At 42.2% G+C, this 13,759-nt stretch overlaps 1 protein-coding gene across 16 annotated transcripts in view; it reads right to left on the reverse strand.

Moving 5' to 3' along the window:
- CLIP1 (CAP-Gly domain containing linker protein 1) overlaps positions 1-13,759 on the reverse strand; it is a 124,021-nt gene that overhangs the window by 53,304 nt on the left and 56,958 nt on the right. For 11 of the 16 annotated variants that reach the window (XM_081286586.1, XM_081286584.1, XM_081286585.1 and 8 more), the window contains 5 exons: positions 11,773-11,970; positions 11,173-11,276; positions 8,216-8,276; positions 6,519-6,551; positions 3,223-3,327 (listed from right to left, as the gene is read on the reverse strand). In XM_081286586.1, the coding sequence (XP_081142712.1) occupies positions 3,223-3,327; positions 6,519-6,551; positions 8,216-8,276; positions 11,173-11,276; positions 11,773-11,970 (501 nt within the window). The remainder of the gene's footprint in view (positions 1-3,222; positions 3,328-6,518; positions 6,552-8,215; positions 8,277-11,172; positions 11,277-11,772; positions 11,971-13,759) is intronic. The other 5 variants (XM_081286583.1, XM_081286582.1, XM_081286581.1 and 2 more) reach the window with 2 other exon arrangements.

The following is a 13,759-nucleotide window of genomic DNA, read 5'->3' on the forward strand; positions in this document are numbered from 1 at the left end:
TCACTGGCCATACACAGCACTGAGCCCTGAATGCGGCTCCTTTGGGGTGAGGTGATAAGACACATCAGGATTTGAAGACTCAATGGAAAAAGAATATAAAATATCTTGTTAACAATATGCTAAACTGATTATATAATAAAATTTTGAATATATTGGTTTAAATGTGTTATTAAAATTAATTTCTCCTGTGGCTTACTAAAAAATGAATATGGGTACCACAAAATTCACAAATTCTGTATGTGTGGCTTATATTCCAAGTCTATTGGATAGCACTAGTATAAAAAGTCTGAAATCATCTACTAAATGTTTCAATGAACAGTAAAAGCTTCAACTGCATAATAAAGAATTTACTAACTTTTTTAAAAGAACAAAGTAAGAATGATTGCTTACCTGTAAGTTAATTATACATTAGGCTCTTAACAGACGGTCCCCTTTCTGGATTTCATAATTCTATCAGCATTTTGATGTACAAATCGGGTTGCCCCAACCCACTGGTTCCCAACCCATTAATCATCTGGAATGTATGTCAAAAATGCAAGTTCCCAGCTACTCCTACATGTTTGGGTTCTATTTAAGTTCTAAAGGTCTTAAAATATAACACCCCAGAGCTAGGAAAAACACTGTCTAAACCTGTGCCCTTTCAGTCATAGAAAATTATTCTCCCTGCTACCTGTTAGACAGGCAGTTTAGGGCACGCACTATGTGGAAAATGGTAGCTTCATATGTAAAAATTATTTGACTAACCTGGGAAATAGAAGGGAACACAAGTGATTTAAAAATATCAGTGAGTCCCAACTTTCAAGGATCAAAACTCCTCTGAATTTAAGACTCCTCTCCCATACTGCCTTTGTTGGGACAGGGAAAAAAAAAAAAGTTCCTTTCATTTCCTCTGGCTACCTGTGTGGGTTGTGATACTGATAGTGTGCAGAGGAGAAAAGGAAAGGAAAGCATGCGAGTCTAAAAGTGCAACAACCAGACATTAGATATTTCAGAGCTGACTGGAACTGCTGAGCTTCATGGTTACAGATGCTTCAGGTTAAAGGTGTTAATTCATTTTCATACTATTTTCTGGGGAGGGGATAGACTAAGAATTTGGTACCTAAAAATAAGAAATAAAAAATGTTATAAGCTCCACTACAAGGTCTATAGCATAAAACCCTTAAGTCCAACAGGGAAATTGTTCTTGATCATAACAAAACAGTCAAATGGAAAGAATACTAAGTAAAGAACAGGTAGAAAAGGAATAAATAAGAGTGTGATTATTTTTTATATGGCATTTTCATTTATGGAACAGCACTACTTCTATTTTTAATTTTATTTCCCAAAGTCTGTTGGAAGTCAAAATTATGTATCTGCCTCTCCCACTAGCTTGAGGCCATAAAAGTCCATATATTTTCCCCCTTGGGTGGGGATGGAACCCAGGACTCCACACATGGCAGGCAAGTGCTCTACCCTAGCCTTCATGTCCTATACTTCCCTCATATTTTCACAGTACCAGGCACATTATTTGTGAACCAGACTAATTTGTTTAGAGGAATTCTAAAGTGCTCCTGAGAAGGAATGGAGGTGATAATAAACTTACATGGGTCACTGGTTATTTTCACACTTGGCAAGCCAAGAGCAAAGATCAATAACAGAAGATATACCTAGCATGCACAAAGTGCTAGGTTTGGTCCCCAGTATCACCAAAAAAAGAAAACGTAATTGTGGAATCATGTACACTTTAATTTGAAATAACTGGATAAACTATGCTGTAAATGGATGCTTTCTTATCCAAAGCAAAAAAAGAAAGCACTGAAGTTGTTTGCTGCCAATACTGATATATGGGAGAGGAGTTCAGAAATTAAAAATTCCACCCATCCTGACTTCAGCACAATCACATTGAAGGGCCTGGACCTCACTTGGTCCCTGGTATTTCCCAGATCAAGTCTTTGGCTCTCAGTACAAAGAAAAGCACCAAATTACCACTGTTTTCTCTCTTTTGAAAACCAAATTCACATAAGAAACCTTTAGTTTTGAGGTTGAGAATATTTTCTTTCTTAAAAAATAAAACTTAAGATTTAAGAGAAGGAAGATTACTTGGTTACCTGGGTTTTTAGGTCAGTGATTTCTCACCAAAAGAAATTTCCATAAATACTGATAATTTGAAAGAAAAAATGAAGATATCAAATTTGATCAGTGACAGAGTAATTTTTGAATTTTTAAAATTAAGGCCAATCACAGTCAAAATCATGATTTAAAAGTTACATATAAACACATTTTTATACATAAGTGATTCTGATTAATTCGTAGATCTTTCAGCACAAAACTATTTTCATAATATCCTCTGGTAGTTAAGAGCACAGACTCTGGAGCCAAATGTCTTAGATGAAAATTCTGGCTCCACTACTACCATTAGCTGTGTGACCCTGGGCAAGCTGCTTAATTCCTCTGTGCCTTAGTATCCTCCTCTGTAAAATGGGAACAATAATACTACCCACTTCCTAGGGCATGGCAAGACTGAATAAAACTTACAAAGCACTTGGAGAAGCATGTGGCATGATGTGAGCATCCTATAGGTGCTTTAATATATAAATAAGCTTAAAACATGAGGAATGCCCTGGCTCCAAGGGTCAAACACAGTGGGCTGGGGACAGTGAGAAGCCATCCTGTTCCCCATTTGCATGTCCCTCCTGACCAACTTTAATCTCCTGGGTGATGGGAAGGAGGGAGGTGCAGAGAGTGATTAACTATCAAGAAAAAAAAAAAAAAGAGAGAGAGATCACCAGGGTCAAAGACCCTAACTCTCATTAAAAAGAGCTAATGTTCCAATTTCTTTCTCCTCCTTGAGGCCAGGGGAAGAGGCAGGGAATAACCAATTATTTTGAAAATCCAGTAACTAAGAATATGAGAACAAGAGGACAACTGACTGCTTGTGGCAAACCAGAGAGGTGAACTCCAAGGTACTGATACAAAAAACTCAGAGAGGGTGGTGGGTATCCACATACTTCATGAAGTTTCTGCTCTTGATCTTGATTTTGGCCGAGTTAACAAAAGGAAGGGGTCTTCATTCTTTTGAAAACAGATCTGATATGAGCATCTATACCTAACCAGAGCTGTAAGCTCATGAACTCCTGAGCAGGCTGAACCACTGAGTCAGGGCTCAGGCCAACCGCAAGGCCACTCGAGGCGTCCACCACCCACACGCAATGGGCTGCTTCATTAGATAGTGAAAGCCATTACCCTAGTGTCTTCTAACTCCCTCTGTAGTTTGTCAGCTTTGGTCTTTTCAAAGAGCAGGCTCTGTTCAAGCTCCTTAATGCGGGCATGCTCCAGTTTGGTCTGCGTCTGTTAGTGAAAAGGAAGAGGAAGAGAACACAACAGTGCCACCTGACATGCCAGCACGAGAGCGCAGCGGCATGCAGGCTGAGCCATCAGTACCTTCTGCCAAAGGATGGACAAAAAGGGCATGGAGGAAGGAAGAGAATGGAACTGCAATGAGGAGGAAGGTGAGGATGGGTTCTGTGCGCGGAAGGATAACAGTGGGCAGAGGACATGAGCGAGTCTGTTGAGAAAGAAAAAAATGGAAAACACACGAGGCAAGATGAAGTGTCAGATGCATGCAGCCAAAAATAGGTTATATTGATAAGTTTATCAGCATAAATTAGAATAGTTAATAGTCCTATAACTATCATCTTCCCTCCGCCCCATGTTGGCTACTTGATATTAACGTGTATGCAACTGACTTCCTGACTTCAAAAAGCAGACTGACTCTCAGCATGATCATTACTAGCACCTCCCTCTGGAGAAGACAAGGTCATGAATCATCAGGTGTTCAGCAAGTCTGCAGAGCAGACCCTTGCACCTGGGTAATGCCATGATCAAGGTCAAGAACCAGTCTTCGTAAAGGGCATCCAAGTACTAGAGCTAAGGAAGTCACGGCGGCAGGCTCTGCTCAGATGGGTGAGAAGGTCTGAGGGAGGCTCCCAGCCAAGCCAAGCTCTCACACAGGAAAGGGACAGAGCCACCAAAACTAACCTCCCTCCAACAGGATTTTCCATAGGCTGTTTGTTTCCAGGGACAGAAAAAAAAGGAATCAGGTTTATAAAGAAAACTCAGTAAAGATTGAGAAAACTCAATCTTTACAAAGATTACCCTCCAGTCTAAAAAGGCCAACAAAGCAGCTCAGAGCAGGGGATAGTTCAGCTCAAACTATAAAGGGGCTTACTTTTATCCTAAAATGATGTTGTTTTTACCAGCTAAGCGGTCAGAGAGGTACGAAGTGGTGACAGCACAAAGGCAGGAGACTGAACTCAGACCAAAGATTGGGGAAGAGCCCAGCATGAGTCAGGAGCTCCACAAACTCCCAGTGTTCAGATTACCTAAGGGGACAGAAGATAACCACTGGCCAGTGGGCTCCAGTGCAGCAGAATCTTGCCCAATTTGAAGCAATCCACGTATCAGTCCAAATGTGCCTCTTCCCCCAACCACGTCCCCGACCAGGGACCATCAGATTGATCCTCTGGCCAAGCCCACTGACAAGCTGCTCTTGGCAACTGTTGGTTACTTGGATTAACTTAAATATCTTGTGGTTCTTACTGGCCTGCGCTGTAAGTCTTGACAATTAACAGGCAATGTGACAAGTCTTAACCAAGTGACTCCAGGTAGTCCACAGTAAGCATAGGAGGTGAATGTGAGGCAAGGCTACAAACACCTTCACTCACTCCCTCGGCACTCCAGGGGCTCCAGGGCATTCCGAGGCCACTTTTGCTTATGAATCAAGCATAAACAAACTATCATGGATATGTAAAAGGTGAGTGAAAAATATTTTAAAATCTCCACCTGCTTCAGGTCTTCATCTTCAAAAAAAAAAAAAAAAATCAGAACCAAATATCCTGGATAGTCCCCACCTTGGTCCAACATGTGCCTCACACAGAGTCATTCAGCTTATCTACTTTGACAAGAATCTAGTTCTAGAATTGGAATCAGCTTCAGGAACTGAAATCCAAAGGAAAAAGAAAAGGCAACAGCCCCTTTCTCCCCTTGACACTTGCCCAAGTGTCCTCTGGGCAAATCATCACTGCATGCCATTAACTGTGGTATTCCCCCCATGTGGAGATGTCCTGGCTGAGTGCCGCAGCCCCCTCCCACAGGGCGTGCACATAGATGACCGGGGGCCCATGGCCTTCCACCCCTAGCAGCAGGAAGCCAGTGATCCACATCCATGTCATGGCCGTGGAAAAATGGTACACGGAGCAGGACAAGCCTCCCTTTAAAATGATGGCTTTTCTCAGCACACAGGAGGGTTTCCTGCGAGGAGAGTCCTGGGACAGGGACCTGAGAAGGAGAGCAAGGCCCGTGAGAAGCCATAGAGAGGCAGGAGGCAGTTTCCATGCACACCAACGCTGGGGGCAGAGCAGCTGAGCCTGTTCTGGAAGCAGAGAGGAGACTTGAGCACTGAAGCAGCTCCGCAGAAAGGACCGCTTCAGAACCAGGCCTTTAAAACACTCCGACTCAAGTGTTCTATTTCAGGGTGATAGGAAGAAAAATAATTCTTTAATTTCACTCTCTTGTGCCAGTAAATCAAAGCAAAATGTTTTGGGGTTCTTTTCAACTGGATTCACAGCTGGCAGGGTACACCAGAAGCAGCTCTCTGAATGCCACTTTGGTGAGGTTCTATTGGGTGTTTATCTTTTTTTTTTTTTTTTTTTTTTGTCTTTTTTTGGAACTGAGGGGTCAAACCTAGGGCTTTGAGAAGGCAAGGTAGACACTTTGCCACTGAGCCAACTCCCAGCCATATTGGGTGTTCAATCAGAGGAAGGAAGAAAAAACAGCATGCCCAGTGGCATTGCTACTAGAAAAAGCTCCCTTATAGTAAATTTATTTTTTGTGTATGCGCGATGGGTGCTGGGGATCAAACCCCAGGGCCCATATATGCTATGCAAACGTTCTACCACTTAACTGCATCCCCAGTCCAAGTGACAGTATATTTAGAACACAATGAGGTCACTGAAGAATGCTGGCCTCTGGTTTCAGAACTAGGGAATATACTGTAGCTACAAATGGGAGTCTATAATTCTTGTCAATAGCACTAAAGGTGCTGGCCAGCAGGGGGAGCGTGTGTGAAGCATCAGTGCTGGAGCTCACCCACAAGATCAGACAACTTCCTGAGGAAGTCATCTAATGTGTCCTGTGCTGTCAGCCCTCGCAGAATAATTCTACTAAAATTAGAAGACATTAGGGATTAGGTGAAGAAGGCCAGACCTCCAGACAATTTTTTTTCTTTTCATCAAATATTCTTTATAAAGCAAGCACTTGCCTATTAATTAAGCAAGTGAATTTGTGGAGCTTCATCATTACATACAATTTCTTCAGGACACAAATATAATTGCTTTGAAAACCACATGCACAGAAATATTAAGGTCAATGTCCCAAGGTCAGCTTATGCAGTTAGTATTTGAGTATATCAATAAGCATTTTAATCTGGAATCAATCTGTGTTAACAAGGGAAATATCCACACAGTGAAGTGCCCTCTTACATTCTCAGGATCTTCAGAAATCTGGCTCTTTTGCTATCAGTAAAAAAATAAAAATAAAAAAAAGTAAACAACAACAAAAAAAGAGACTGAACTAAGTTTTCAACATGAGTTAGAGTTTCAAGATGACTGATTAATTTCAAGTAAGTTTATCAGACAGACTATGTTAGCCTCGTGCAGATATAATTTTAACTTAACCCTCCCCAAAATACCAGAGGCTACAATTCATGTGAATTAGATGATGACATGAAACTTCTAATGAGACTGTGGGGTGTTTTTAAATGGATGAGAACAACACAAAAGTCAACTGAAGGAATGTGACCATATATGAAATGGATGAGGAAGACGACTGTACAATTATTAAAAACCATTCTGTTCTGGATCCTGTAAAACTAGAATTCTAAAAGTGTTCCCCTTGCTCTTTGTTGACTATGAAAATATTTATTTCCAAAGAAACCAGAGCTGCTGTTGGGAAGGGCCCCTGAAACCCAGTGTAGACAGCCAATGGATCCAAGAATTGTAATGGTGGCAAAAATGTTACCTTCTGAGAACCACACTGACCTGTGCAGCTTTTACTAAAACATATTACAGATTAAAAGAATAAAGCATTTGCAAAATTTTTAAAAGTTGGTAATTTACATTTGTATTCATATACCTGGCAGTGGTTTGAAAAGCATCAAAAAACCAATTAATTCTGGTGTCTAATTCAAAACTAATATGAATAATTGTGAAGAAGAAACAAGATATCTGACTGTAAAGGAAAATTTGTATGAATTTTAAATATGCCACGAAAGTAAAAGCTAAAATGTAAATTTGCTCTTCTTTTTCGCTCTGGTAACTACTTTCTTTTTTTTGTATACGGTGCTGGGAATCAAACCAGGGCCTCCCACGTGCTAGGCAAGTGCTCTACCACTGAATCACATCCCCAGGACTGATTCCTTTAAAATAATAAATAAATAAACAAACAATTGCAATATAATTTATTTTTATAGAGTTACAAAGATTTGCCCTGCTCAACTGAAAAACATAGCTGACAAAGGCTTTGTTATGGTCCTTGTTATGGTCTATTCTGATGAAATTTAAAATGTTCTTTTAAAATGTCATTTCTACCCTAGCACCACAAAAAAAGTATCATTACTTATTTATTTATTTGGAACTTGGGATTAAACCCAGTGACACTCTACCATTGAGCTATATCCCCAGTCCTTTTGATTTTTTTGAAATAGACAGGGTCTTGCTAAGTTGCTGAGCCTGGCCTTGAACTTGCAATCCTCCTACCTTAGCCTTCTGAGTTGCTAAGATTACAGGGGTGTCACCTGGTAAAAATGCCTCGCAAAAAAATGTCATTTCTCATAATTAGAGGAATGGGTATAGTCTCACTTAGGATAGTTTTAAATTGAGAACACACTGCCAGGTTATGACTTAATGAAATCCAATTCACAGCTTTGAATTCTGAAACATGAGCACAGAAGTGAACATGTCGCTCTGCTACAAGAACTGGGACACAAGTACTTCAGGCTCCAGGACAGGAACCATCACCTCCGCCACAAAGCCTTGCTCACAGCCCCACTTGGCAAGAGGCTAGGGTGCTGACCATTCTCTCCTGAACATCTAGCAACAAAGGTCAGCTGGCATAGTATGTCACCTACATTTGTCAATACAGGCACCCTTTTTAATTTTAGGGAGCTGGGAGGGTTTACCTCAAGATCGCCTTTGGTAATTGATTCTTCTTCAACCCGAAACTGAAGGTCCTCAACTTTCCTGTGGAATAAAATAAAAAGAAGCACTTAAGAAAGCAACTAAGGACCATGGCTACCTTGTACCCCCACCAAAATCTGTAATCAGTATTCTGGAGAACTCAGATGAAGTGAAAAGGAATACCTTGGAGTCCCAAAAATAAAGAAATGCATCTTTGGGGCTCCAGTTTATAATAGTCATATTCTAATTATTTAGAAAACACCAAAGTTTTATTCAGGTACAAACTCCAGAAGGCATAAGGTTAAGATTTGAGAAAAATGCTGGGCGTGGTGGTGCATGCCTATAATCCCAGGGGCTCAGGAGGCTGAGGCAAGAGGACTGTGAGTTCAAGGTCAGCTTCAGCAATTTAGCAAGGTCCTGCAACTTAGCAAGACTCTGTCTCAAAATAAAATATAAAAAGGGCTGGGGATGTGGCTCAGTGGTTAAGTACCCCCGGGTTCAATCCCAAGTACCAAAAAAAAAAAAGAATTGAGAAAAAGTAACTGGTTTCCTTGGTCACAAACACAGAATGAATCTATCAAGACAAGACTAGCCTAGCCATGTATGGTGGTGAACACCTGTAACCCCAGTAACTGGGGAAGCTAAGGCAGGAGGATTGGAAGTTTGAGGACAGCCTGGACAACTTAGCGAGACTATCTCGAAATTTGAAAAAAAAGATCTTGGGATGCAACTTAGTTGTAGAGCACTTGCCTACATATGCAAAGCTCTGTGTCTAGTCCCCAGTACTGCACACAGGTACACAAGGTATGACCAGCCTAAGAGGAAAATGTCTTTTTCATGGAAACAGGCTCAAGGCTTCAAGCGTTATTCCTAATTTTCAAGAGAGAAGCCAAGGGAGAGTGACGCAGAACACAAATCTCTCTGTGTCACCTCATATCAGATGTTTAGGTGAGGCTAGCAGGCTTCTCATGCAGAAGAGGCCCCAGTTTTAATGTCTCTAAGGCAATACCAGCACTGCTCCAAGGTTAGGAGAATGGAGTGAAGAATGATTTGGGGAGGAAGCCATCAAGAATCCTATTCTTTGACTCTAAAATGCACATTTTTTACTTTCTCACATTGTGAAATCTGACACTGGGCATGGTTTCAATCTATGTCATCACAAAGTCAATTAAATAAAGTGATATTCAGAAGATTTAGAAAATCTAAGTCATGTCCACACTATTAATCTCCCACCTTTTTTTTGGTGCTGGGGATTGAACCCAGGAGCATACACACTAAGCATGCACTCTACCACTGAACTATGTCTCAGCCCCAAATTATGTATCTTTCCAAAATTGGGTGCAAACAAAAGGGAAATAGGACTGGGATTGTGACTCAGTGATAGAGTGCTTGCCTAGCACATGTGAGGCCCTGGGTTCAATTCTCGGCACCACATATAAATAAATTAAATAAAGGTCCATTAACAACTAAAAAAATATTAAAACAAAACAAATTTTTTTAAAAAAGGGAGACAAAGTTCACACTCTAAGTGTAAAAAAAAAAACAAAATTCTTCAAACTCACTGTTACTTCTGCCAAAATTAAGAATAAAAAATCTTATTCAATTAAATGGGAACTCTCATTATGCATTAAAACACAAGACTATTTGGGCTGGGGATGTGGCTCAAGCGGTAGCGCGCTCGCCTGGCATGCGTGCGGCCCAGGTTCGATCCTCAGCACCACATACCAACAAAGATGTTGTGTCCGCCGAGAACTAAAAAATAAATATTAAAAATTCTCTCTCTCTCTCTCTCTCTCTCTCTCTCTCTCTCTCTCTCTCTCTCCTCACTCTCTCTTAAAAAAAACAAAAACAAAAAAACAAGACTATTTGGGAGCTGGGGAACATTTCTGCAGTCAGAGTGATTTAGGGACAGAAGCAAATGGCACTCTCAATCTCTCTTTGCCAGCCAGTTTTTGAATATTTCTGTCTCCAGTAAGGAAGACAGGCCTTGGCAAAGCCTGTATGGCCCTCACTGTGTACCTGGGACTCTCCTGGGCAGGCAGTAATATTGTTATTACTGAACTAAGTTGCTCTTATCAGAAATGACAGGATGGTAGAGGACAGAGGAATGGTTACACAGTTTCCATATAGACACTTCTCAGAGGTCTTGTTTGTTCGTGGTCTCAAGGAGCCTCCTTGTTTAAGAACCAAATTTTTCGTGGTCTCAAGGAGCCTTCTTGTTTAAGAACCAAATTTCTCTATCTCACACCACTTAGCATTTGATTTCATACTGACTTGAATAATTCTCTAGTTGCTCCTCATGTGAGAAATTCCTAAGGACTAGGACCTTGCATCAATCATCAGGCATAATATATCTCATAAATAGTAGTGACTTGAACTAGAACAACCACAGGTGAAAACTGGTTGGAATTACCTCCACATTTCTGACCAAGGACACCCTCAGGAGATATCTCAGTCTGCACAGGGAGCTCAATAAATCTGTTAATCAGGTCATGTCTAAATGAATCCAAACTTCTTAAAAAATGTCAAATCAAAGTGCATCTTCAGCTACTTGGAGAATAAGGAAGATCACAAGTATGAGGCCAGTCTAAGCAATTCAACCAGACTGTTTCAAATAAAAAATAAAAAGGGGTCTAGGACTGTAGATCAGTTGGCAGAATGCTTGCCTCTGACATACAAGGCCCTGGGTTCCATCCCCAGCACCAAAAAAAAAGGGGAGGGGTGCTGGGGATGCAATTCAGTGGTAGAGCAAGCACCTCTGGGTTCAATCCCCAGTATTGCCCAAAATAAAAAATACAAAGCACACCCTCTTTATCTGCAGGAAGTGTGTTGGGTTTCTTTTGAACACACTCATCCCTTTGGTTCTGAAAGTGAACAAGAAGGTTGTTGCTGGGAAATTTCTTCCTAAGATCGTTTAAAAGGAAAAGCACACTTGCACTCAAGGACAGTTAGGGATCACCTTTTCTCCTCCTCCAGTTGGTTGAGAAGCTCCACCTTCTCTCTGTCGGCTGCTTCCACCATGGTTCGCAGCTGGTCCATCTTGGCTTCCAGCTCCAGGACATGCTGGAGAAGCAAGGAGGAGATTGAGTGGCCACATTCTGACCAAGACACAGGCCCAGGGTCCTCCAAACAGCTACTGGTAAGGGTTACCATGTTGGGTGGGCATTACTCTAAAACCCTGTCATCTCCAAATGCTTTCTACCTTAATAGGTTATTCTCAGCAGCTTTCCGAGAAACTACATGATGAAAAAACCACCATAAAAATCAACAAAGGGCAACAGTTAGCCAACTCTCCTCCTTCCTGAAGCTGAAACGCATGTCAATAATAATCGACAAACGGGAGCTAGGATGGCTGCCAAAGCCTGAGTGAACAGTGGCTTAACACAACAGGCCCAGAGGCCTGGAAATAAAGACCAAAAGGCTGAGGACGAATCAGAAGAACAAAAAACTGCACCCAGGTCACAGCTTTCAAACGAGCCCAAAAGCTGACACGCACCACCTCCTCACTCAATTTAGGAACCATCACCATCTCCACAACAAGGTCAGCGCCAGTCTTCACCTGGTCATGCCCGTCCCGGGCCAGGGCTAGCTCCTGCTCTATCTCCCCCACGTGGCTGGTGGCCTTGGCCACCTCGGCCCGCTCCAGGTCCCGCTCAGCCAGCAGCTGCTCAATGTGCTGCTGCTTCTCCTTCAGCGCCTCCTGGAGGGCAGTGGTGCCCGAGATCTTGCGGGCGTAGCGGGAGGAGGTTTCAGTCAACTGCAAAGGAAAGTTAGAGAAGTGAAGGGCCATGGCGCTACCAGGGAGACAAGCAGGGAGCAAGGCATGCATGGCGGGCATCTCCTCAGCAAAGCAAGAGCACACACGGTTGGCTCGAGGGTCTGCCAAGTGCTAGGCAAGGTTCTCAGCAAGAAAACAAGACAGCATAAACCTTTGCCTGTGATCCTCACATCAGCACAATGAGCCCAGGGAACAATCCAGAAGGCGTTTAGAAGACCACATGGCTCAAATCACAAGCGCTCTGGGCTTGGCTGACTGGGCCTTGTAGGAATCTAGAAAAATCCCACAGGACCCATTTAACAAGCTTCTCTAGATTCTATTTCAGCCTGTGCAACAGTTATCTTCTCATGATGATGTTTTGGCCAATCTTTTGATCCTTAGACTTGAGGTTGAGACCTTTTTAAGCTTCTTAATCTTCTAAATACCATTAAGATTTGAAGAAGTCACCCTTGGAGTCACAAACTTTTCTTCAACTGATTAAATAGTTGTTTTTTTGTCAGAAATCTTCATCCTTCTTTCAAAAGGAACGACATGGGAGATCTCAACCAGGAATCCACTTCAGGCCCTGTTCCCCAACCAGCATAGAGGCAGATAACGGTACCTGCTTTCATAAGCATATGGCCCTGTGTGACTGAGTGGGGTGTCTGGGTGTGACACACAGACAAGAATGGAAGGGAAAGCAGATGGGGAGAGAGGAAGAGAAAAGTTTATGGACAAAGAAAAATAGGCTAAAGGGAAACACGTGAGAAACAGGAGACCAAAGAAAGAAAACAAGGGAAGAGAGACGGACCGGGACCATCAGCCTGCCATCTGCTAACTTCTGCTATTTTATATCCAATCCTCCACCTTGGGCTAAAGTCACGTAAAATCCCAAAGAAGACGATGCACTGCTAACTGATGGCAGGTGACTGGAAGAACTGAGGGCTCCTCTGCGCTAGGCCCTGGAGGAATGAGCAAATGGCTCTGCCTGCGGCCCTGTCCAAGGCCTTTAGCAGAGCCCGGCTCCAGGGCTACTTGCTTGGCCTTTACTCCACCTTCTGCAGTCAAAGCTCCGATGTCGCCTGAGTGCTCTTCAGTCAGTCTGTTGAGCCCTCACTGCAGGATGTGGACTGATGAGATCTTTCACAATTAATAATTCAGCGATTTGGTAACTATATAAAGAGTAAGGGATCTGGTCAAATCCAAATTGCCTTTTGCCGTTTCATTTAGTGAAACTTCTGGAATTAGTTTAAACATATTGCAGGGAGGGGGTTCCTATTCTTTTAACCATTTAACCCTGACTTTCTACTTTCACGATATGGCTAAATTATTCAGTTATAACATCTCTTATGTAGCTAACATCTCTTCTTGTATACATTAAATGTAAGGTCCCAAACCAGGTACAGAGATGCCCAGGGGGCTCCTGCAAACACACAGGGTCATGCAGGAAGCTTTCAGACGCCAAGGGAAACAGAACATCTCCTGGACACCCTGGAAACAAGTGGACAGAAGCGATTTGGTTTCAATACCGCATTCCAATTCTTTCCACAGCTCCCCATCTTTGCAAAACTGGGTTTTGGCCACTGCCAAGATAAAAAACAAGTCCTGTGCAAAAATCAGTGCAGCCCAGCAAATGAAGGTGGAGATGGTGAATCTAAAGACTGACAAGAAGTGCCAGAACAACAGGGCACAGTATGTCACTGTGATTATTAAAAATGAATTTAAAACATTAATTTTTCTTTCAGCTTCTGTTTTCCTGGGACAGAAATGCATCTCTGAGCAATACAGT

The sequence above is a fragment of the Spermophilus citellus genome (genome assembly GCF_964194105.1).
Source record: "Spermophilus citellus genome assembly, chromosome: 3".
Lineage (NCBI taxonomy): Eukaryota > Metazoa > Chordata > Mammalia > Rodentia > Sciuridae > Spermophilus > Spermophilus citellus.